General features: G+C 39.5%; 1 protein-coding gene across 8 annotated transcripts in view; it reads left to right on the top strand.

The window, feature by feature from the left end:
- CTNNA2 (catenin alpha 2) overlaps nt 1-26,759 on the top strand; it is a 1,067,853-nt gene that overhangs the window by 816,347 nt on the left and 224,747 nt on the right. For all 8 annotated transcript variants that reach the window (XM_014792722.2, XM_087436505.1, XM_087436499.1 and 5 more), the window contains 2 exons: nt 158-238; nt 26,239-26,391. In XM_014792722.2, coding sequence (XP_014648208.2) covers nt 158-238; nt 26,239-26,391 — 234 coding nt within the window. The remainder of the gene's footprint in view (nt 1-157; nt 239-26,238; nt 26,392-26,759) is intronic.

The raw sequence follows: 26,759 nt of genomic DNA, 5'->3' as shown, positions 1-26,759 counted from the left end.
TAGAGACCAAATCATGTTAGCTGTGTATTGAAAATAATCTTTCATTTTTATTGGTTGGACTCTATAACTCAAGTGTATTTCTGAATTTTTTTTTTAACCTATAATGTCACTAACATTAAATTTTCTAAATCAGAAATTATTTCTCTTTTCTTAATAGACTGGAAGGAAAGAAAAAGGAGATCCTCTAAACATTGCAATTGATAAGATGACCAAGAAAACAAGAGATCTAAGGAGACAGGTACTCTTTTTTGTTTTTATTTTAAGTGCATGGTACTTAGTGGTGGTTTCCAAGAACGTCCTTTTTCAGGGTGCCTTCTTAGAGCTGATGTTCAGGTTGCTATTCTTTATAACATCTACATATTACACAGACACACTTCATCTACCAGGTAGAGTCTGCTGAGCAGACAGCTGTGACAGCTGCAAGAGGTGTGATGATGAAAACAACCTCGGAATGGGCAGCCTGCTCATGGCCTAGACACAACCTTTCCAGGTAGAGACTGGATGAATTTACTACCTTCGACATCTAGTTTTCAGATTTCCAGATCCAGGTATGCAAAGAGTTGTCTCTGATTTCTGCTGGTTCTTACTTTTCAAATTTCCAAGGCATTCAATGAATAAACCAGAATGCTAATGGTTAATGAGAAATACAACTCTGATGTGCCAATTAAGGTCTCTGACCCAGTGTATTCCTTTGGGGTCACAAATCTAAGGGACAGTTTTCTTATCAGATGGTTTTTTGGGAAGCAGGGAACCAAAGCAAGGAAAGTCAGTTGGATGATTTGAATGCCTAATGGCATCGTTCATCTGATGGGTCCGTTTTGGGGGGGAGCGTAATCTCTGGTCAGGGCCCTTTTTCCTCTTGAAAGTGCTATATGAACACTGGTAACCCTATTGTCTTGTAACCTTTATTTTTTTGTTTCCATGGTGAGTTCCACTTTCTCTTTGGGTAGTGTTCTTTCTCTAGAAGAGTTATATCATCCATTAAGTTACAATAAAATTCCTTCTTGATTTTTGCCTGAGAGGCATCCTGTCTTCTACTGGTAGCTTTTGCATATATCCATCTCATTCCTTAAGTGTTGTTTGTGTTAGTCAGCTAGAACCACCCACTGCCCCAGGGCAACACCAGCTTTGCTTTCTGCAGCTGGAAAAACTGGACTGGCATGGCTGCATCTAGCACTCGCTCCTGTACCATGTCAAATACAGATAAGATCAGTAAGGTGCTGGGGCAAGAATGGCCAAGGAGCATCTTAGGAATGGTTTGAATGGGAGGAAGACACCACTTCTGATTACTGCTGGGGAGTTTCTGGGCTCTTTTCAAGATATCACCAGAAGGTGTAGACACACTTGAGCTAATGTCCTCCAGAAGATATCACAATTAGTTCTGGAATATGAAGACTCTAGTTTGACTGCCTAGCTAACAAGCTCTCTTGGGGAAAGTGTTTTCTTTTTATTTTACCTTGGAATAAAGGAGAATAAAACATTGTCCTCTTTGGCATTAGTAAGTAATACCAAATAGATATATGGCCAGGTCTGTCTCTCCTTGCCCTCTTAGATCATCTCTCCGTACAAAGCCCCCATCTGATGTGAAATGATATGGGTAGTAGGAATTGGGACTGGGGTTAATGGAAAACATGGAATCAGGTCTCTAGAGCCCAGGGTTTTACTTCTAGCTCTGCCACTGAACTGCCCGTGAGACTCTGGATCCTTCATCTCTTGGTCTCCTTTTCTCATCTAGGAAAGTAGGGAGCCAAACTAGATCTGTAAACTGTCTTTTGGCTGTATAAGATTGAATGAGTCAACCCTCATTCATTTCCTATGCCACAGGTGCTAATGCCTGATAGTCACAGATTTTAAAAAGCTGTGGGGCTTGCCTTTGGCTAGATTGTCAACCAGACAAAAATCATGAACTGAGTCTTCTCACCTCCCCAATCTCTTAGTCTGAGTAGGGGACCATTCTTTTACATTCAGGAGCTAACACCCTCAGTTCTCTGCACTCATGGACCTATCATAGCAATGTTTTGTCTTATTGAAGGAATGGATAAGGAATTTTTGCTCTGGTGTCACAATTCTCAGAAAAGGGTTGACTGTTTTTAGCTGGGGACAGTGGTGAAATTTGAAGGTGGATTTTATGGTGGAATTTTAAATGCTTTGGTGACAAGCTCCTTGGAGAGCTTCTTTTAGGTTGGCAGTGGGAGGCGTATGTCATCCCTTGAAATCATTCCATGCATAAGATAGTATTTTTATGCTCACCTTTTCCAAAGATCGAGGAGAATAAAGGTAAAAAGAGAATTGTTTCATGATATTGAAATCTAACAGTTATAGCATAATTTTACATCACATCCCTGAATTTGGTTCAAACATCTTTCTCTTCCCCAATCTGCCTTTCTAGAACTAAGATAGTCCCCATCTGTCAGTTCCATCCCTACTCATATGTTGGGATATTTTTGTCTTTCTTCCTATCTCTTCTGTTTCTCCATGTACACCTGTAATGGTACAAAAGCTTCTCTGATCTCAACAGAAGCTACCTAGCACTTATGCAGATGGAATATGCAATGACTCTGATTAGCTTGGCTCAGGTAGATCTTCAGCTTAGATCTGGGTAGCTAGTTAATTGGATTAACAAGGTTTTATGTAAGTCTCTGATAGCAGCTATGTAGTGTGGCCAATGGATGCTAGCGGTTCAAATGAATGTTTCTCTCTTGCTGAAACAATTTCTGTTCTTTCAGTTACAGACAAGCCTTTGTTAGAAGAGATTCTAAATGAGAACCCTCAGTTATCCGTGTCTACTTCTCTGTACACATTTATTTCTTTATAGAATATTTAGAGCAATCAAATTACATAGGAAAAAAAGCTGAAATCAAAGAATAATATTTCTAGTAACTTTATAAGTTCCCACTCTTTCAGTCTCCTGCCTCTTCCTCATAGCCCTAAGGCTGGGCAGTGTCCTTCAGAAGGGTAACTTTGGATTCTTGCAAAGTTCTAGTCACCAAATTAACAAGAAATAAAGTCAATCATGATCATTATCTTGGTCTTCTCTAATGAAAGAAAGTAGACTTAAACTTTTGTAGACACTTGAAAAAAATCAAGAGTAATTTAACAAAAAGCATTTCTAAGTAGAATTTTCAAGTAAGTAGAACCCCTTTCTTCAGGTAGTATATCCCAAGGAACTGGGGAATCATAAATTGTGAAAAAGGTCACAGGACCCCAAGGGTGTTATGGCTTGGAACCATCTTGCCAATTAAACTCGTGAGAGTAGGCAGTGATAGAGCAGAATCCTCTTAAGAGTATTTTGTTTGGATTTAAAAATAATTTAGGGGAATATAACTACCAGCATTAAACATGAGGTTTTAATTTTAGAGCTATGGGCACAGGATGCCCCATGTCTGAGCTACTGTCACCGCTGTGATTCTGGAATAAGACCATTATAAAAACAAAAGCTTTGGCTGACTCCCTGCCTGGGTACCTAGTAGCCCACGCGGTCTGTCCATCCCTTAGATGACTCAGTTGGTATCTATCAGCTGCTTCTCGACATCCTCCTTCTATGTGCCACCTGTGAACTATTCTAGGCATGATCTCTTAATTTTCTGTAAACTTACAGGGATGCTGGTTTATCCTGGTTATTATTTTGGTCCTTTTGTTAGTCTTTTTTTTTCCAAGTTGATAAGCAAATCAGGACCCAAATGTTCCCCTATGAGAAGCTAATAAATAATGATCATAACATGTTAGGGTGTTGCTAAACTTAGCAACTCTCTCCTTCCCAAAACCAATCAAGGGCCTAATTCTTATCCCTTCACCCTTAATAGCCATCACAATAATTCCAGCAATGAGATGCAGCGAGTATCTACTTGACAAAAGTGTCAATTTTGCTGTTATAATCAAAACATTTTCAACAGACAAACAAAAACCATGTATAGAACGCTTTTACATTGGGTTGAATACTTAATAGAATGGATTATATGACAAAGGATTAAAAACAAACAAGCAAAGCGTGTCACATAAAGGTCGATTTATCAAGACCTTTCCTCCAGATAGGACTACCGAAAAATCTTCCAAGATTAAAAAGAAATAACTATCGTTGAAGAATTTCCTCAGCGGTCTCCTTTGTGAACCTCCTTTTGTAAGAACTATGGCTAAAGGTGGGCAGTCATCAGCAAGAGCTTGTAAACTAAACTATAGCTGACAAGTATTGAGTCCTTACAATGTGCCAGGCTCTGTTCTAAGTTCTTTCCATGAATGGACCGCATTTAATCCTCACACCAGCTTTGTGAGGTAGAAAAGATTGTCACCATGCCCCTTTAACAGATGAGGACATGAAGCAAAGTAATGCACCCATGGCCACACCAAGTGTGGATGCTTGGAGGTTCCAGCCTATCAGTCTAGCTGTAGGGTCTTTGCTCAGAACCCTTCCCCATCCTGCCTCTCCATAGAACCAGCATATGCAATTGGGTCACCCATATACTAATCTACTCTGGGGGATGCAGTTGGGGAAGAAGGAGGGTTAACATAAATATGTAGAGGTGCTTTGTGGTTTTCAATAGCACCTTCACCTTTACTGCTTCAGAGTTTGGGTTGGGTGACATGTACGTATTGCAGGCAGAAAAAAAAATCTGTGGTGAATGTCAAAGATATGGTTCTTGCTTGTGATATGGTATGGTCTCTCAGGTCTCCAGCTGTTATGGTTCGTTGAATCCTTTTTTTAAAAAGAGCTATTATGTTTAGGTAGCTGTCTTCTCAAAGCATGAATTTTAGGCTTTCCAAAACATTTACAAAAAAAAAGGAATTTTAAGGCATTCAGTTCTTTTTCTCACATCTGCTCATGATGGGGCCAATTATTTTTAGATTCATTGTAAGAAAACTTTTTAACATTGTTTATTTCCAGGCTTGAATCTGCTTTTCCTCATAAGGATGTGAGCCTATCTATATAGGTACAATAAAAAAATTAAAATTAAAATTAAATATTGATTTCCTCTAAATGTTCAGGTTTATGTTCTTCACACTGAAAATGTATGTCAGAGCTAATAACCCCTGGAGTTTGCTCCCTAGGTCAGATTGCTGTGACGTAAAAGTATAGAGACCATAAAATGATCATACAGAAATTGGGATTTGAAATGCAGAACATAAGCAACTCAGGGACAACTGAATATAAATGGCATCAGAAACACTAAAAACTCAAAAAGGCTGGGAGGAGAAGGGCAGAGGTAGGAGAGGGCTCAAGAGCACTGTGAAAGACCATCCTTTGGACATGCTCATTGATCACAGGTTATATATTCAAGCCACCTTAGGGAAATCCTGATACAACAGCCCTGAATATCACACCTTCACATACTTGTTTATCTTCTGGAAAACAGTTATTAGGCCAAGTTCAAAGTACATGATATCATCAGTTGGAAACAGTTCTTAAAATATCACTATGGGCAAGCTCTTCCCTTGTGAAGACACTGTTGAAGTCATGAAGTGGTTTAATCTATTTCTCTGAGCCAACATTTGATTGATTGTTCACACATTAACACAAGCTTGTGGAGGACACCAGGCTTGACTTCTCTCTCACTAGCAAGTCTAGATCACGGAAAGAGTTCAGTAGCTTGATCAACTTTGATTAATCAAATAACACACTATACTGAGCAGAGGGATCTATAACATGTATGAATAGGAAAACACTCATTTAAGTGGAAGCTTCAGCTACTGATTTGTTCTCTTCTGCTAGTTTCTCCAGGCCCTGGAAGTCAAGGAAAAGTGGGAAGGGGAAGGATAAGTAGCAATGACTGAATCTCAAAACACATTCAAGAGAATGTCAGCATTTGGTTCAATCTGACACCTTCTCCGGTTGCAGGCAATGAGAATGCCATTAAGAATCTTGACCCTGACCCTGGAAGATCCACTGTAGGATCATAAAAAAATTCTGTCATGTTTTCCAGGATGAAGTTCTTAAGTAGAAAAATTCAGAAGATTTTCAGTGATGATGATTGAAACAAGGACTTTTTTTAGAATGCTCTTTCAGCTTATAAGAACATTCGTTTCAGAACACCCATCCCAGTTGAGTGAGGTTGGCCTATATTCGTTGTTGGAGGTTATGGGTTATGTGTAGGCTGGGATTTCTTATCCAAAACTGTCACTGGAAGGGAGGTAATTGTAAAGTGTGTTATGCAGAGTTTTCCACGATGGCCTGAATTGAGGCGTTTCTAGAGCTGACGGTAGAAGCTAATCACCTTGATTCTGACTGAATGTACTCAGTGGATTATTGCAGCCAGCTTGTGGCCAAATATATGTGTTCCATTTGACCGCTCCTTGCTTTTATTACCTGAACTGTCTTCTGGCATCAGTTTCCCAGGGGAAATTTCCATCAGGACAGCTGATATTTCTTTATCTCCCCATTTCCCTAGAAGGCTGGATAAATCTGAAATTTAGAAAGTGAGCCGTCTTCCTGCAGGCTCTGCTTCTCCTGCTGCTGCCACCAGCCCTGGTGGAAGCCTGTTGGCTCTAGGATCTCATCACTCTGTGCCTTCCTGGCTCCTGTGGATGTCACTGGTGATGGCTGAGGGAATTCACCGTTGCTCTTTGCTGGGGTAGAAAATTGTGAAGAAGGTGATGTTGTTTATAATATCCATCTGTTTATTTTATATACCCTTGACCAAACTTCATTCTCCTTCTTGGCTGAATGAGATTTCCAGGATACCTTAATGCCAAACCCTCACCCTACCCCTACCCTGCACTACTGTGTGCTTCCTACTGTGATCAACTTTTCAAGAGAGTTTCAGCCCTGTGCCTTTCCTCCCATTGTCATTCCTTAAATCCCCACCAGTCATTTAGTCCAGCTGGTCACACCTCCTAAATGCATTTCGGGTCCATTGCTTCCTCTCCACTCCCATTGGCGCTACTTAATTGCTTTTCACAAAAATGATGGTACTAGCCATTTGAGGCTAGTACCTCTGCCTTCAGCTCACTGTAGCTCCAGCAGTCTATTAAGCCGGTGTTCACACATCCTTGTACCTTTGCACTTGCTGTTCCTTCTGGCTGGAATGCCCGCTCTCCCTGCTTTTTTTTTTTTCCTTCTAGGAAAATTCACAATTTTTCTTATAAGGCTTAGCTTAAATGTCACTTTATAATCACAACTTTATCCAATTCCTATAAACAGGGTTTATCCAATAGGCTCCTGGAGCATTTTAAAATACCTTTATTATGGCACTTTTTGGGTAGCTTTAAGTTGTGTATGTGTTTTTGCCTATGCCCATGTCCTATTATATTTTGTTTCTTCAGGGCATATCCTAGCGCCCTAAATAAAGTAGGCCAGCACCACAAAGGTGTTGAAAGAATGAAGAATCCCCTGTATGCAGCCATCCTACCCGAGAAATATCCCAATCATCCACTTCCCTCCATTATAAACACTCATGTCTCTAGTTCCGTTGTTTTAAGAATTAGATTTGTTAACTTAAAAAGTCCATTTATACTGTGATAATAATGGCTATTTCCATTATAAGAGAGGGCTTTTATGCCTTAACCTAGAGTTTTCTGTTGCTGGGCTGGCTTTAAAAAGTCAGCTCAAGAACCTGCTGATGGGGCCGGCCCCGTGGCGCAAGTGGTTAAGTGCGCGTGCTCCGCTGCCGTTGGCCCAGGGTTCGCCGGTTTGGAACCCCGGGCGCGCACCGATGCACTGCTTGGCAAGCCATGTGGCGGCGTCCTATATAAAGTGGAGGAAGATGGGCACGGATGTTAGCCCAGGGCCAGTCTTCCTCAGCTAAAAAAGAGGAGGATTGGCAGATGTTAGCTCAGGGCTGATCTTCCTCACCAAAAAAAAAAAAAAAGAACCTGCTGAAATGTAGATATATGGCTCCATCTTTGGAGAGTTTAACTTCATGTACATATGGTGGCACCTTAAACTCTGTATCGTAATAAGCTTTCCAGATAATTTGTGATGTTCTAGCAGGTTTGAATTCCACTGCCTTTGTTTCTGATAGGGGGATCTTTCAGACGTCATTGCAGTAAGTTGGGGGATGTATTGAGGATCGATGAAGCCCTCCAACTCCTCTCCAATCCATTTGGCCTCTACTAGACCTCACCACTTCACAGATACAGTACCTGATTCCAGGGAGGGAGAATCCATGCTTGAGCCTCTTCTCTCCCTGGGCCAAGATTAGAAATGCGTGGTCTGGTTGCTCACTGTGCTGTGTTGAAGGGCTTGGCAAGATCTGTGCTTTCTGGGGCAAGGCCAAGAGGAGGGTGAGGTGGGCGAGGCACTAGCCTCAGGCATAAGATTTTAGGGAGCACCAAAAAACTCAGTGATCAAGATAAATAATATTTTATGCAGTATTTTATAAAATTGAAATTAATGCAAAAAATCCATGATGAGTAAATTATCAGCATTGTATATAAGGACAGGATCAGTAACAGGGCAGTGCTGAGCCATGCTGAAGCCTGAAGCAAAAGAAAAACCCAGCAATACTGACCCTGTCTTTATTTACAATGTTGCTATTTTGTTTATGATGGGTGAATCTTTCCTTAGTGTTGGCTCTGCTCCAGAGCTTCTATCTATTAAAGTTTTTACTGCACCTGCTGTATGAGAAAGTTCCCCCCAAAAGTCTCAATGTCAGGTAGTTTTCTTTATTTGTCCTACATTAGTGGCAAAAGGGCTGGCTTTTAAATTTTATGAGATGACACCTTGGACTCCAGAGTTGAAGACGTATTTGAATTGTGGTGTCTTTTAGGTTGTCTTGTTCCAAATGCATTTCTTCTTGATGTTTATCACAGTGACACGGGCTTTTTATGGCACTCTGAAGTGCTTCGGAGAAAATGGAGAGCATTTTAATACTGCTGATTTACTCTTTCAGGTCTACAGTAATTTCCTTACTGCCTAATTATAAGGCTCAGTTTAATTTACTCTACACATAATGTTTACTGATGCACATATGGTGCCACATTTCAGGAAACTGTACCCAAAACAGGTATTTTTGTCAGGCTGGAGCATGGAAATTTTCCTTCATATACAGAAAAAAAAAAATCCTAAGAAATTTAATCATCTCGACAAAGAAATGTCCCCCAATGAGAGGGAGAAAATCACACATATCTTTAATTTGAGGAAGAAGGATACAATCTCTTTAAATGTTTATTTTAAAAGCTGAATGATGATCATGTGGTTGCATGTGTGTAAACATTTCATTTACCCCCAAAATCAGAGGAGTGGGTAGGAGTTAGGGAAAAGGAGAGATAAGAAAGGAAGGCAGTAATATCTTAGGGGCTTATATCTCACCTATCTTTGAAAAAAGGAGATATGTATTCAGAAGTCATGGATTCATAAACTCTTAGAGGTGGAAAGGACCTCTAAGATCCTTTCCCAGGGCAAAAGGTCTTTTTTTAGCATCCTAAAGATGCCCTTTCCCAGTCTCTGCTTGAGAGGGGGGAGCTCATCCCTTCACCCAGTGGCTGGTACTATTACTGGCAATTTTAGGAGTTAGAAAATTGAGTTAGGATCAGTGATTTTGTAATTATCAACCATTGATGTTGGTTTTGTTCTGCAAAACTCATGTTTTTTCTACTTTGCGAAAGTTTAAGGACCAGATAAAAACTTTACTAAAGAAGTCTATTTAGAGTTCCAAAGACCTACAGATAGTGACTATTATTGCATATGAATTCATGGCTTCACAGTCAATTGGCTTACCTTTCCATCACCTGAGTGCTAACAGGGGTTAGGCTGAGGAACTGAGCAGCTGATGCTGTCTCGTCATTGAGACAGTTGAAATAACCAACTCTCTTCATCATCTGATTGATTATTGCCATTTGTACCTGGTTATGTATGAAGGTTAGGAAAGCAAGCTACCCACTGAAACTGTTTGACGTTTGTTTAGTGTCTGTTCTTTCCTTGGCACTTTATCTACTATCCCTACAACAATTCTGCAGAGGGAATGTTACTACCAAAAATATATATCTTTTTATTTTTACGGAGTAGAGTATTGAAGTTCTGACATTAAATTTCTTACTGATATGCAGCTCTTAAGTTAGAGAACCCAAGTGGGCTGACTCTGAAGCCTGTCCTTTTAATGATGGTAGTTGTTAAAGTTGATACAGTTTTGTCTTAGTTGATAGCTTTTATTAAAATTCCCTTAATGGGAAGAATATAAGGTAAATATAAATTAATAATGAGACGTGTGATTCTCAATAACAATCTTCATAATAGGCTTCCTGTTTAATATAATCACTATGTTTTCTTCTTTAAATCATCCATATCGGTGTCCAGCCCCATGCAAGACACTGAATCATGAATGAGATTTTGATAATTATTTTTCTAATTAATCATAGGGGAAAAAAGTAAAGGACTTTTATGTTAGCTGAGGGGATATCTGATTAAATGCAGATCATGAGACTAGCAGTCCTGCCTGGCATATCCAGTGAGAAACAATTGAACGGATGTGCCCCAGCGTTCCAGGATTAAAGAAGAACCGTTTGTCCCGAGGACTTTGGTGATGAGAGGATTCTATCTGATCCAACCATAAGTGCTTGTCACAAGTTTGGGTGAATAACCAGTCCCAGCCCCTCCTCTCTCATTCTACAGTTTCTTAGTTTTTCATGAGTGTATCAATCCTATTAACTGTTAAGGGCAGGACTTCTATATTTTGGTTTGATTCCTTCAATTTCAGTGAGGATCAAGCTGCCTTGAATAGCTGCAGTCTAAGGTGCAAACGTGTGAAGAGGGTGACTGTAAAGTTGAAAAGCCCCTTTGGTCAAGGCCAGCTGGGAGGTCTGGGTAGTTGAGCATGGGGGAGGAAGGGCATGGAGTTGCAGGGGCAGGAAGAAGTCAGCACTAATGAAGCATGCCTGACCCAGCAGGTTTCCCTCAGCCCCTCCTTGGGAATCTACAGGCTTAGATCAATGTGGCCCTGAGGCTGTATCCACAGATGCCATAATAACTAGTTGAAAGGGGATCACTTGTGGCTGATCAACTAGTCATTGTGTGTGTGTATTACCGTAGCAACCAGCTTGCCTGGTGCTCTTTGGGTGCATGCTCCATGTGTTTGGCCAGGCTGTAAAGTACCCTCAATACTTTTGCCAAATTAGGAGGAAATATCAGGATTTGGAGTTCAGTCCGGGTCAAAGCACCTCTATCAAGCAGGTGGGGCAACCCAGCCAGATACTCCCTTAATCTACATAATTTTTAGGAAAAACCAACAACTTCTACTCTTCTACATCTTCCTTCTCCTCTTCGTTCCTTACCTCAAAGCTTCTGCTGGAGAAGGAGTTGCTTAGAGACCAGTGGAATAACGTATGTTTTCTTTCTTTCTTTTTTTTTTTTTTTGTGAGGAAGATCAGCCCTGAGCTAACATTCATGCTAATCCTCCTCTTTTTGCTGAGAAAGACCGGCTCTGAGCTAACATCTATTGCCAATACTCCTCCTTTTTTTTTCCCCCCAAAGCCCCAGTAGATAGTTGTATGTCATAGCTGCACATCCTTCTAGTTGCTGTATGTGGGACGCAGCCTCAGCATGGCCGGAGAAGCGGTGCGTCAGTGCACACCCAGGATCCGAACCCGGGCTGACAGTAGCAGAGCGCGCGCACTTAACTGCTAAGCCACGGGGCCAGCCCTAACATATGTTTTCTAGCAAACATATGCTAGAACATATGAAGCAAAACATATGAAGCAAAGAGAGAACAAAAGTCAACTTGGTCAAATAATACTGGTCAAACTCGCCACTTGGGGGCTCTTTGAGGCCACCTCTAACCTCCTCAGTTCTCATCTTAATCAGGTAGCTGCTGGGTCCAGCAAATGCTCAGTTATAAGGAAGCGGTAGGTGAATGGAGGTGAAAATAGCCAGGGAATTGCTGTAGTGCTGCAACAGAGTGACATGGACAGTGAAAGGGCATAAGCCTAAAATCCAGTGATGAACCATCTAGAACAGGTGCCTGCAAAGGACGACCTGTGGCCCAACTCCAGCCCTCTGCCTATTTATGTAAATAAAGTTGTATTGTCAGCTTTGTGCTACAGTGGCAAAGTTGAGTAGTTGTGGCAGAGACCAACTAGCTGCCAAGACTGAAACATATACTATCTTGCCCTTTACTGGAAAAGTAAGCCAACCTAATCATCTAGAAGTAAGTCTGCTTCAGATAAAACAAATATGGTGTAAGAGTCCAGATTCCCTGAAAAATGGAGGGACCTTAAATCTAACTCTGTCTCCTTTCTTTCCCTTAAGCAGCGACAGCACCAGTGATTTTATGGGATTTCCACAAACTTGAGAATGTGGAATAATCATTAAGCCTCTATCTGAAAAGAAGCACCTCTAGGGAAAAATTCAGCTGCTGTTGGAAATGCAACGCTGTGCAATAGTTAGAGACACGAAGTGAAGAAGTATAGCATATGGTGGCAGACTCCAGAGAAAGAAACTAGCTCTGAGGCACACAGTTATCCATAATTGGAGTAGAGCAGGGGAGCCTGGTGAATGGTTTTCCGTATTAGAAAATGTGATGGACCCTTTAACGACCACAAATGGTCAGAAGCTTCAGAGGTTCATTTATAAATGACATCTGTACCAACAAGTTAAGTGTCCATCATCCTTCTTCCCTTACCCAACAGCATCTATTCCCCCAAGTTTCCCATCCTGCTCAAGTGAACTGAAGTGTCACTCGTCTGATACCTGGAGTGGGAACTGGTGAGTTGGGGCGGGGGTCCTCCCAGGGGCTCTTGTATTTACAATGGGGATTTGTCTGAGACCCACAGGACTTGTGCTGTCATGTGGAATGGCAGGAAATATGGAAGTAGGGGACCAGATGACTCCATCAGGTACAAATCCTGCCACACTGTGGCAGGTGTATAGGATTGACCTCACCAAAAAGAAATGTGGCTTTAGAGAGTTGTTCTCTGTATCTTGCTTTAAACTTTTTAACCACACACTTTTTATAGGCTTCTGCTGTTAGCCTGCCATCAAATCCATCCATTCAATAATTGCCTTTCCCAATTGCCAATGTACTTGTAACAGGATCAAGTCTTTTTTTTGAGGAGCATTTCATAAGCTTCCTAAGGATCCCTCCGGGGGTGAATGAATCTGATGCAACTCTTGACTCTCACACTGGATTCAAGCAACTCATGCCCATTCAATGCCAGTTAATCAAAGGCAAATATTAGATGCTCAGAATGAAATATCCAGGCATCTAAATTTAGATCTCCTTTTGTGATAAGCAATGCTGGAGGGGATATAATGCTGGGGGTGAGTGGGAGACCAGATGTGGGAGTGAAGAATGGAAAAAAAGATGATCTTTGTCCAGTTGAGATTTGTGAACTTGAACAGCCAGATTTGTAAACACATGGACCTTGAGTGAAATAGCGCTATTCTTAGAATCAGAAGACCTGACTCTGGCATATGCTATGTGCAACCAGTGGACTCTCCCATTCCTCATCTATATTACAGAGAAAATGATGCTCACCCTGCAAATCAGACCCCTTGCCCCCACTATGATATTGTAAGGAAGGTCAAATGAAGTAATGTCTAGGAAAGTTCTCTGCAAGCTATAAAAATGAACATACACAAGATTATTATTAAAGGCAATAAGCAGTCAGAAACTGAGAGACCTTCCAAGTATACCAAAAATTCATTCTGCTTTTTAATGTGAGTTAAATGATCTAAGCAAGGTAGTTATACTAGAAATATCTTTTCCACCTTCACCCATGCTACCTAAAATTCCACCTTTTGAAATGCCAAATCTTCTGGGCTAACAAATTAGGTATTTGAAAGTGTGTCTGTCCTGATGGAGGTGTGGAGAAATCCTGAGAGAACATTGAAGTGTGAAAAAATCTTAAGTAATATAATGTGAAGGAAGTATAACAAATTTGGACTTTTTTAGAGCGTTCCTTAGGCCAGCCTGCAACACATTTAACAGGAGGAACTCATGGTTGCCTCTAACCAGCATCATTTATGAGGCCAGTCAAGTATGCATGTGGTCAAGTTGATCACTATAGCTTTGTTAGTAATTGGGAATTGAGATAGTAGAGGAGTTTTCAGCAGTAAGTGAGGATAGATGGCTTGTTTTGTTTTTCTCTGTACTCCTGGCCAAACATAATTCTTGGTATACCAGGAGCTCCTCAAATGCTAGAAGAAGGAATAAATGAGTAAACACCAATCACTGAATAGAGAGAGTGGAATAAAGTAAGAAAGAGATAAAGCATATTTTCCTCTCTGAGAACTTCTTACTGCTGTTATAATAAGGTTCCTGCCTTCTTTGAGCTAATTGCATTGCTATCTACCCCATTAAATTTTTGTGCATTTAGTCTCATTTCTTTGGCATAATATTTAAATATCCTTAATAATAGTGTGGCATTTATATGGACCCTTTTTTTCCCTTTGAGATCAGAAAAAGATTTTGAAATGCACAATTGAAGACAAATAATCATGGGATCTTTATTAGTTTTCAAGAATGAACATCTAGAGCCAAGAATACACAATGGGGAAAGGATAGTCTCTTCAATAAATGGTGTTAGGAAAACTGGACAACTACGTGCAAGAGACTGAAACTGGACCCCTATCTTACACCATATACAAAAATCAACTCAAAATGGAATAAAGACTTGAACGTAAGACTTAAAACTGTAAGACTCTTAGAAGAAAACGTAGGGAGTAAGTTTCTTGACATTGGTCTTGGCAATGAGTTTCTGGATGACACCAAAAGCAAAGGCAACAAAAGCAAAAATAAGCAAGTGGGACTACATCAAACTAAAAAGCTTCTGCACAGCAAAAGAAACCATCAATAGAATGAAAAAGCAACCTATGGAATGGGAGAAAGTTTGCAAATCATATATCTGATAAGAGTTTAATATCCAAAATATATTAAGAACTCATACAACTCAATAGCAAAAAAACACAAAAGCAAATAATCTGATTAAAAAATGGGCAGAGGACCTAAAGCGTCATTTCTCTAAAGAAGACATGCAAAGGGCCAATAGGCACATGAAAAGATGCTCAACGTCATTAATTATCAGGGAAATGCAAATCAAAACCACAATGAGATATCACCTCACACCTGTTAGAATGGCTCTTATCAAAAAGACAAGAAATAACAAGTGTTGGCAAGGATGAGGAATAAAGGGAACCCTTGTGCACTGTTGATGGGAATGTAAACTGGTGCAGCCGCTATGGAAAACAGTATGGAGGTTCCTCAAAAAATTAGAAATAGAACTACCATATGATCCAGCAATCCCACTTCTAGGTATATACCCAAAGGAAATGAAAACAGGATATCAAAGAGATATCTGCACTCCCATGTCAATTGCAGTATTATTCACAATAGCTAAGATATGGAAACAACATAAGTATCCATCAATGGATGAATGGATAAAGAAGATGCGGTATATATACAATGGAATATTATTCAGCCATGAGAAAGAAAGCAATCGTGACATTTGTGACATCATGGATGGGCCTTGAGGGCATTATGCCAAGTGAAATAAGCAAAACAGAAAGACAAATGCTGCATGGTATCACTTATATGTGTAATCTTAAAAAAAAATCAAACTCATAGAAATAGAGAATAGAAAAGTGGTTGCTTGGGGGTGGGGAAATAGGGAGAGGTTGGTAAAAGGGTACAAACTTTCAGCTATAAGATGAATAAAGTCTGAGGATCTAATGTAAAATGTGGTGATTATAGTTGATAACGTTGTATTGAAAAATTGAGATTTGCTAAGAGAGTAGAACTTAAATGTTCTCACCAAAAAAAGAAAAAAAAACTATATGAGGTGATGGATGTGTTAATTAAGTAGATAGGAGGGAATCCTTTCACAATGTATATGTATGTCAAATCACCACAATTGTACATTTTAAGCATCTTACAATTTTATTTGTCAATTATAGCTCAATAAAGCTGAAATTAAAAAAAGAATGAACATGTGTCCGTTAAAATGAATCACAGAGATATCCTTTCATTGGATAGATTAAAATTGAACATGCAGCCTTCAAAGTCTCATCCAGGTTTAAGCTTCTATGATTATAGTTGGCTGAGGAGAGCCATTTTTTCTTATACTGTCTTTTTCAGGGAGCTGTTTCATATTCATCAAATGGTTGCTGGTTTTTAGACTTTGTGGAAAACACTTAGGCAGTATCCATTTAAAGGTGGCTCAGTATACATCATGCACTCCTCACATCTCACCCCATAGGCAGACACTTTTTGGTCGTTTTTGACACAGTTTATTTTTCTTCTTGAGTTTGTGAGTTAAACTGTGTCTATCCTTTCATCATTCTGCCCTCCCGTGAAATAAGCAAGTGGATTGTTAGAGTAGGTATGATCCATCGACTGCATTCCTTTTGGTTTGCTGAAGAAAATGCAGTTATTTACATTGATGAATAGCCTTAATTGGGTAAAATAGACTGGTAGTGCTGAGCTAATACCTTTAAATGTCTTGTCTTATGCAATTAATATTCCCTTGTCACACATGCATTTAAGCAGTTGGAAGAAAGCCTTGTGTTCTTGACTCCTGTCAGACTTAACGAATGATTTTGTCAAGTCATTCCTTTCTGCCCTTGTTGATTGATAGCTAAATTTTGGTCTTCTAGCTTATGTAAAAAGTGTTAACTATGCCTTTCAGCTTGTAGGCAAGGGCATTTAAACCCTTCTAATAGTCAATTTACAGAGGAATTACATTGACTGTTTACTGGAGGGGTCAAGAAATGTGCCCCTGTTTATCAGGGACACAAATCACAGGGCCCATGAGCCAATGAAGGCAATATTTATGACTCCTTGCACTTGCTGGATGCTACCAAGTTCAAGGTGTCCCTGGTCCTGGATGCTGAGGCCTCTGGCTCCCCCTTTGGTTGTGCCTGTGCTCTTGGACTCTGTAAGAAAGAGATATATTTAGGATGAACATGGTTTGATCCTAAAACTCTTAAGAATTAGAATCAAAACTAGAATACTAGATTGTCACTGTACTAACCTTCATCTGCAGCTTTCACAGATCTCTGTGTAATGAGACAGATCTCCACTCACCTCTGCCACTACCTGCTTTATACATTTTCACACATACCATAATTACAATCTCAAAGCATGGAAAGTGGATCCCATCGTTTCTGGGAGGAGTCTCACTTTCCCTGGCTTGAGCTTTTGTTGATAATCTCACAATTTACCATTCTAAAATGCTTTGGCCAATAAGTTATAATAAGATGGTTACGTAAAGGCAAGTATAACCCATCAATACATTTTTGTAGTAGACATATCTTGAACCGTGAGTCCTCCATTTTTTTTTACAGACTCCTAAAGCCCAAGGATGTCACAGAGTCTCATAGTGAGTATCCAGCAGGCCCCTTTCCACTCCCAGAGTGGGGATTCATTAGGACTCAGCATCACTTCTGCCTCTGGTGGGACCACTGATTCCCTCCTATGGTGTCCATCTGCCACTGAGTCTGTTCTTCCATCCACTCAACTGGGGTTTTCTTCTTTTTGCTCTTATTGTCTCAGAGGAGGCTTCCAGAATTCTTTATGCACTTCACTCATCATCCAGGAAGCTGGATCACATTTGTTCCTGGAATTTTGTATGCCACCATCATATATACCATTGCTTTTGGTCAATACTGTATGCAAAGCTGACACAATGTAGACATATGAGAGGTTGTGCTATGTCGGTAGTTTAGAGCATGAACGCTCGGGCCAGACGACCTGGATTCAAATCCTGCCACTGCCACTTGTTAATCATGTGAATGTGGGCAAGTGACCTAATTCTATTGCCTCAGTTTCCTCACCTATAAACTGGAGAAAATAGTAGCCTGCTCTCTTGAGAGAAATACATGAATTATTCTAAGTGTTTAGAACAGGGCCTGGCACAAAATAAGCGTTAAATGAAATCTGTTAATATGAAATATTAATTTTCTGCAATCCTTTCCTGCTATCCTCACCACCTCTTCTTCTCCATGCCTTACTGCTGCAGTTAGCTTCTGCCTGCTGCATACACCCTCCATTCCACAAACCTCTCCTTTGCTTCCTTATACTGCACCTGGCAATTGTGGGCTCTGTGTTCTGCTAACATTTTTACCAAAACCAAGGCAAGCTGCTGTACCCGCTGGATTGAGGCCATCTGGAGATCCACAACGATCCCAGCACTCCCTTGGATCCTAAGGCACCATGTCACTGCCTCTTCCCATGAAAGCACTTGCCCTTGCCTATCATGGGGGAGAAGGGGACTTTGACACAGTCCTCTGTGTGCTGGGGCAGAAAATGGAACCATAGAAGGAGCCAAGCACCTGCTGCTGTTCTTCAGGATGAGCCCTGATCCATCTTCCCTGTCCTAGTCCCCTTGACTTATCTCTTCAGTACAATTTTTCAACTAAAGTATTCATTAAATCTGTAAAAATAAGAAATTGCATCTGTGATATTGTTAAGTATAGCCCATGGCTGTATAATGGAACATGTGAAGCAGACCACTGTTAATCCAATGCTTTTGGCCAAAGGACTGAGTTATAATAACACCAAACTAGTCAACTGATTGATCAGAAATTTATTTTCTAGATGTCTCTCCAAAAAGATGATTTAGTGACCACAAAATCTTATTCTATTTAAATATGTATGTTATCAGCTATCTATTGTCACAATAGTGCAGTATAACATCCCAGTGGCATACAGTAATAATATTTGTTGCTTACTAGTCTGGGGTGGTCACCTTGGTCTGGCCCTCTCATGTGCCAAGGCTCAGTGACTCTTGACTGACTTAAGATGGCCTTGATGGTGATGACTGAGGTGACTCAGTTCTATCCAACATGTTTGTCTCCCTCCTCCTGGGACAAGCTGTCTAGCCTGGGCATGTCCTTCTCATGGGAATGGCAGAGAACAAGACTAAGCAAGCTCACTGGTGAATGGGCCTTTAAAATCCCTGCATGCATCATGGTGTGGCCAACATCCCTTGGCCCTAAGCATGCCACATAGCCCAGCCCAGAGCCAGAGAAGGCAGGCACTACAGAGTTACATGGATATGGGCATGGGTACGAGGAGAGGTGAAGAATGGGTCATTGATACAACAAATCTACCACAGTTATTAAAGTTTGCCTCAGTGCTTCTTACTCCCTCAGCAAGACATGTTCCGACTGTCAGCACTCCTAGAGGAAAAATCTAGAGGACAAGGACTGTTTACCCAGCTAAACTAAATCATTATGTGTTTGCTGCTGAGGCCATGCACATAGGTGTTGCTAATGACGACAGCTGTGCTTTTAATTGATCCAGTAGCCTGAATTGGGGGGTGTCGGGGAGCAGCATGGAGAAAAGCCTGACACCAATGAACTGTTCTTTTTTTTTTTAGAAGTAATTGGTTCCATCAAGGAAAGAAGCTAGTATCCTAATTAAAATGATTTTTCTTCATAGAAGATAGTCAGTGCCATCAGGATAATGAATAGAGTGACCAAAGAATATTTTGTGTTTCTCTTGTAAAGAAAGCAAAACAAAGCAAAAAAGGTGATTATTCTCTAAGTGCTCTTCTTCAAGCTTCATAGATATACCTCTGCTCACCCCATCTACCCCAGCCTCCAGCCCAAGCAATGAACAGTGCCATCATTACCACTGAACTGTGTGCATTGATGGCACCTTAGCTTATTAGAGTGGCTTTGGGTGGATTACTGCACTGACTGATTACCTTGATTGACCTCCAGACTGGCTAAAATTTGCCTGACTTAATGAGGCTCAATTCTTGTCAAGCCCCGTAGGCTGGATGGCTCCTAGCCCAGACATTTTGTTGCTTTGATTTTTCATTTTTAATAACAATTACACCCCAAAGCTTAAGGAAATATGGTAAAATATGTCAGTAACCGTGAAGAGCCTGGAGCAGCCGTATCCATGGAAAGATTTAAGGCTTCAAAGTTTTGAGCCCATTTAAAATCATCCTCTACCTCGAATTTGACCTTGGTTGGTACGTCTTACATCATTGTCGTGAGGAAGTTAATACATTATTCTTAACAGGATTTTTATAAACATATGTCTAAAAGACAAGACAGATGTTAAGTGGTCAGACATTTGTTAAATATCATCAGCCCAGCCTAGATTTGAGTGTTAACCTTTGTTTCTGAAAGCGAAGATGGCACTGGATTGCTCAGACACACACAGCCAATTCTGCCTAAAAATTGGCGTGTAAAAAGACTTAAATTTCAGGGAAAGTTTAGCAAAGAAAGAAAGCTTTCACTTTGCAGGATAAATAAGATTGATTAGTAGTAGCTACGTGGAGCACTGTGCTGAGAAGGATTATGAAATAGTATTTGAGCTCAGCATAAAAGAATGCTGTCATTGATTAATCATGTCTGATGTGGGCGTAGAAAGGAAATGTGGTTGCATTCTTTCCATCCCTGTCCTACTTCATAGTTTCTGATCTTGTTCCTTATAAACAACCCTTTACCTTTCAGTTATTTCCTATAAATGTATCTATTTTTCCACCTTCCACCCATGCTTGAGTACTTGAATTATTGTTCTACCAGATCTATTCTTTATTGGCCATTTTTTGTTTTTGAATCAATATCTGAATTCCCTTCCAGTGTTTGGGGAATTCCTCATTATATGAATTTTAGTATAAGGAGTCAAAATTGCCAGAACACTTGTTTTCACAAAACACTTTCCTCTCAACACTTTCCTCCTTCACCTTGCAACTAAGGCGTTGACACATGACCCAGAGTTTGGGTCTATATTTCATCCAGATAAAAATCAGGTGCATCTGCCTAAGACTTTGAGTCAAAAGCTAATGACACAAAGACACAGAGTGTCCTAACGTTTCTGAGTTCTGTCCATTTGTTCTGTGAATGAGTAGGACGGCTTTTCTGCTTAAATCTGCCAGAATTAGTTTCTAATGCTTGCAGCTAAGAACTTGACTGATATAACAGGTCTTCTAGGGTAGTGCTCCTCAAACTTTATTAGGCAGAGGAATCACCTAAGCACTTTATTAAAATGCAGATTCTGATTGGAATGCAGGTCTGGGGTGAGGCTTTGGGTTTGCATTTCTAAAAAGCTCCCAGGAAATGGCAGTGATGCTGGCCTGTTGTCCACTCTTTAATTAGGAAGGATCTAGAGAAGGAAAGGCAAGCAGAAAGAAGGCAGAATTAGCAGGAAAAAAGAGAAAGAAAAGGTCTGTTTCAACGTGTTCTAGTTAAGTTAGGGCAGACTAATTACTGTGACTAATAAACTTCAAAATGTGCAAAGGCTCCAACACAATAGAATTGCATTCTTAATCATGTAACAATATACTGGGCCAGTGGCAGGACACTGGGAAGCACTGCTCCATGCATTCAATGGCTCAGGTTGATTAGCGGGGGGAGGTTGTCCACCATCTTCAACTCATGACTTTCCAGGTCACCTTGGGGGTCATCTGTATTCCACCCAGAAAGAAATGGAAAAGACGACGAAAGAGCATATGTTAGAAATGTTTCTTTTTTTGTTGTTGAACTTTTTATTATAAAATAAAACAGATATAGAAACCCACACACAATAAATATATAGTTTATTAAATTATTGTTATGCAAACACTCTTGTAACAACCTCCCAGGTCAAGAAATAGAATTCTGCCAGCCTCCCTAGAAGCTCCTCTGTAGGCCTCCTGCCGCCCTCCAAAATTAACCATTATCTTAACTTTCAGAGGATTCACTTCCTTATGTTTCTTTATGCTTTCATCACCCTAATGTGCATCTTCAGATGATATAGTTTAGTTTTGCCCACAGTTTGGGATATGTCTTTTAGTCTCTTAGTCACCACATCCCCTTCCATCCAATTCTTTGTTTATAATCCATCTGTTGAAGAGCCTGAGCGGTTTGTACTGTAAGTTTTCCACAGTTTGCATTTTGCTGATTAGATGTGTTTGGTGCACTTCCATACATTATTCTGTCCTCTGTATTTTCTACAAATCACCAGGGTGATCCAGAGCCTCTACCAGTATCAGGTTTGATCCCTTTGGCAAGACTATATAGTTGGGATTGTACTGTTTCATCAGAAAGCACACGATGTCTGGTTGTCTCTTTTTTTGTGTGATGTTTTCAACCACTGATGTTCATTGCCTAGAGTTTTTAATTCATTAAAGGTTGCAAAATGGTGATATTCTATCTTTTTTCATTTATTAATTGGAATAAGTTTATAAACAGATACTTTCCTCATTATAAAGAATTCTAGTTCATGTAGGAAAGGCAAGATATATTCTTGATTCTTTCAAGATAAATGAATTGGTTCCTTGTTGTCCCCTAAAGTCACCAATTAATTTTTTCTTTTTCCTTTTTTAATTATTATAAACTCATAAATTTAAACGTATTTGATAAATATCAATCCATTGGAATTTTAATCCTTTGTGCAGTTCAAATTGGCTCATTTTTGGCCAGTGGGAGCCTCCTGAGTTATTTTCACAAGCCTCCTGAGTTATTTTCACAAGTTATTTGATAGCTCTTTTCTATCTAGTGTAACAAGATATTTCAGGCTTATTTGTACATTTCCAGCCTCAAAGTTCCTGGAATCAGCCATTTCTCCAAGGAGCCTTGGTTTGTTTTAGTGGAAAATTATATTTCAAGGCGTTCATTGCTACTGGGCTGGCCATTGTTTTTATGCTTTTTCGGTGGACAGAACCGGAAAATTGTGTGTGTGTGTGTTTGTGTGTGTTTTCAATTTAAAATCTCATGTGTTCATACTGATATTTCTACTTCAGATCTAGGATTACAGAACTTTTCCTTAACCTCTTCTACATTATATCTTCTTTCTTCCACACCAACACTCCTGGCTAGCAAGAACACAGGACATAAGAATAAACTTTCATAACTAATTATTTGCTTTATCTACCTTTGAACACAATAGTGTCCAAATAACAATATTCATACTACCACTATGAATAAAATTACATAAAACTCTTAAAATCTTTTTGTACATTCTATTCACTTTTTCTTCTCATTTTACAATGTTGTACTGTGTCTTCATTGCCAGAGTGTACAACCATTTCATATATACTCTCCCATTTAACCATCATATATTCTTAGTTCTATAAATAAATATATATCTAACGCTCACTGCCAGTTCTTATGTTAATGTTTTCCTAGTTATTTTGGTTGTTAAAGCTCATTCTCTAACAGATTCCCCCAAGAAAGTCTCATGGGAACAATATTTTCTGAGTTCTTGCATGTTGACCAAATTTTGTCTGTGCCTTATATCCTTGAAAGTCAGTTTTTCTCGTTATAAAATTCTTAGCTCACATTTTTTTTTTCCTTGAGTATCTTAAACACAGCATTTCATTTTCTTCTGGCATAAAGCTTTGCAATTGAAAAGTCCAATGATCATCTAATTTTTTTTCTTTTATAAGTCACATGCTCTGTTTACCTAAATGCACAAGGATTTTCCCACCTTTTTTCTTTAGAATCCAGTTATCTTGATTGATAGCATGGGTCAGTCTTCTTGGGTACATGATATGTTCTTTCAGAATGTAGTTTATATATTATATATGTATGTTCAGGAAAGTTTTTTTTTTTTTTTTTTTTGCCAGAAAGATCCTTTTAAACACAAGTCAGATCATGTTGCTTCTCTGCTAGAACACTTAGGTCAATGACTTCCCATTTCATTTATTTATTTATTTATTTTTATAATTTTATTTATTTATTTTTCCCCCAAAGCCCCAGTAGATAGTTGTATGTCATAGCTGCACATCCTTCTAGTTGCTGTATGTGGGATGCGGCCTCAGCATGGCCAGAGAAGCCGTGCGTCAGTGCGCGCCTGGGATGCGAACCAGGGCCGCCAGCAGCGGAGCACGTGCACTTAACCGCTACGCCACCGGGCTGGCCCCAGGAAAGTTTTATGAGTTAACAATTTTTAGTTTTCATTCTGTTTTCTTGCTTTGAGTTTCTTCTTCGGGGATCACTGTTAGCTATATATTAATTTTCCTTGCCTATCTTCAATATTTGTTCACCTTTTTTCAAATCTTCTTTTATCTTTTCTTTAAAATTTTCTTTTCGATTTAAAAAATTTCCTCTTTTTCTCTTTTTGTTTCCCTTAAGACATTTGCTGTTGTGTTTATTCATTCTTATTTAGTCTTCTTTTTCAAATGATTTTTCTTGTATTTATAATTCTTTCTTGAGTTTCATGACCTTATTCTATAATCTTTTCTTTTTATAATTTATATTGTTCTTTCGTATCTTGTATCATTTCCTTAGTGCATTTTAATTTATTTAAAATAGTAGGTTATAGTTTTAATCTGTTGTACAGTCATATCTTTCTGGCATGCTTTCATTATGTATAGGGATAATATTATATTCCTTATTCTTACTTTTCTTATAATAACTTGAGATGAGTTTTGACCTTGATAATTTTAAAGTTGCTCATTGTTATGTGAACTTAATCTTCCTGAAGGTTTAGAAAGAGGCCTGATGCAGATAGCTCTTCTAGCTTCATAGAGCTCTTACTTCTGTTATTTTTGTGTGATGTTTAAAAATATGATGGCCTGATTGGTGAGATAGCCTAGCTCTGCTCATCTCCCCCACTTTATCTGGACCTTTTCTTTCTTTTATCTCTGTTTTCTCTGTCAAGTTCAATTTTGATTATACTCCCGATAGTTTCTCCTTCATGTGGGGCTCTGTCCTGGAAGAGAGCCAGGGCAGATCAGTTTCAAGTGTTCACTGCACTGCCCCCTTTAGACCTTCTTACTGTAGGCTCTGCCACTTGCTACCTTATGATTGCAGGCAAGTTATTTAACTTTTCTAAGTCCCATTTTCTTCATTTAAAAACTGGCAAATGATAGCCCTATCTCATAGTGTTGTTGTGGGGATTAAATGATGTAATATGTAAAGATCTTAGTTAAGTATCTGGCACATTTAATGTGCCTGGAATAGATGAGCTCATTAATAACCAACATTATTCTTGGGCAGTAATTTAACACATGTTGCCAAATGAGCAACTAATTAATGTTAACTTTGCATAGGCTTTATTATATTTTATATGGTGAAATGTCAAACCCAATTCAGAGGTAAATCAAACCAAGTTACACATGCACACATGCGTGCTTTATGGTAATTAGTGTAAAAAGAAACTGAGATTTGTTCAAAGTTTTCTTTCTTCTCACCAATAATAAATGTGTATGTACCACTCTATCAAAAGATTCGCCCAAATACTCCTGAATGGGTATATTCATTTGGAAAACATACACGTTGTTTAGCATCTTATCTTGTGTTGATTTGTGTTGGGGGTGTTTTCTCCTGGTCTACATTCTCATAATCATGAAGAAAGCAGCAGCACTGAAGTGATTGTTCAGGTACAGTTCCATTTCATTTCCGTGCAGCTGCCCTGCTTCCCATTTTAACAATGGGAATGATGTGTAATTATGCAATGTTAGAAATTTGGGTCTGTTTATTCTTACCTTGAAGAATAAATTTAAGTACTTCTTTCTGAAGCACAGCAACTATATCATCATAGCACCTGGGCAGAAACATTTTTGAGATTGTTAGATGTTTCCGGTTTCTACCTCTATCAAATACAAACAATGGATCTAGAAAGGCAGGAGACTGTGAAATGGTAAGGTTTTAGGGTGGCTTAAAGGCCTAATTCTTCATCTGAAGTTCTCCCCACCTCCTGGTTGATGTGTAGATGTCTCCTTTTTCTCAAGAGCCTGAGTCCTTGAACTGTATCATGATTCAAAACCTGAAGGGAAAAATTTAGGTTGATGAAGGATGAGAGCAGAAATTTGATAGGAAGAGGGCCTGTAATGTATTGAGCTACAGGCTGTATATGTAACTTTCTCTTTTTCTTTTTTGTGAGGAAGATCAGCCCTGAGCTAACATCCATGCTAATCCTCTTCTTTTTTGCTGAGGAAGACCGGCTCTGAGCTAACATCTATTGCCAATCCTCCTCCTTTTTTTCCCCCAAAGCCCCAGGAGATTGTTGTATGTCATAGTTGCATATCCTTCTAGTTGCTGTATGTGGGACACGGCCTCAGCATGGCCAGAGAAGTGGTGTGTCAGTGCACGCCCGGGATCCGAACCCGGGCCACCAGTAGCGGAGCACGCACACTTAACCGCTAAACCACGGGGCCGGCCCTGTAACTTTCAAGTTGACGTATAATACAGTTAATTCAGAACCATCCATCAGTTATCTCTCTTTGTTTTCCTTTGATATGATAAGCACTGGAAAATTAAAATGAGGGTTGAAACATTATTTCCATGGCTAATGAGAGCTGGACATAGTTTAGAACAATTCTTTATTCCTGGGCAATAATTTAATCTATATTGCCAAATGAGTAATAGACTCATATATAGAGAACTCTTCTATTCCTTAATTGTGTGTGTTTTTGTTTTTGTTTTTACTGTAGCTTCGGAAAGCAGTGATGGATCACATATCTGATTCTTTCTTGGAAACCAACGTCCCTTTGCTAGTTCTCATTGAGGCTGCAAAGAGTGGGAATGAAAAGGAAGTGAAGGAATATGCCCAGGTTTTCCGTGAACACGCCAACAAGCTGGTGGAGGTAAGTCAGGAGAATCCTGAAGACTAGAATTTGTCAACAGGTTTAATCTCTACATGTGGCTTTTGGAATTTCAATAGACAGCTCTTCTATGGATTTCCTGGAGAAATAAAGTCCTGGGACTTTCCTTCTCTTTACCTTCTGATTACTCCATCCCTTGCAAAGGAAACAGATTATCAATAATCTCTCCTCTCTCTATCCCACAACTCTAAACAAGCTCTGGAACATGCCTGCTAATTTTCCTGAACAGTAAGCAGAGGCTGAAACAGAAGTAAAAGGGATGCTCCAAAGTGCTGAATACCAGCTTTAATTTGAGAGAGTAGAATTAAAAGTGCTAAATGGAGGTTAAACATGGTTCCGTTTTCTCCCTC

Source organism: Ceratotherium simum, chromosome 11 (assembly GCF_057802395.1).
Source record: "Ceratotherium simum simum isolate JZ-2026a chromosome 11, ASM5780239v1, whole genome shotgun sequence".
Taxonomy (NCBI): Eukaryota; Metazoa; Chordata; class Mammalia; order Perissodactyla; family Rhinocerotidae; genus Ceratotherium; species Ceratotherium simum.
The sequence above is the reverse complement of the archived record's forward strand: the minus strand, read 5'-3'. Positions and strand labels throughout refer to the sequence as shown.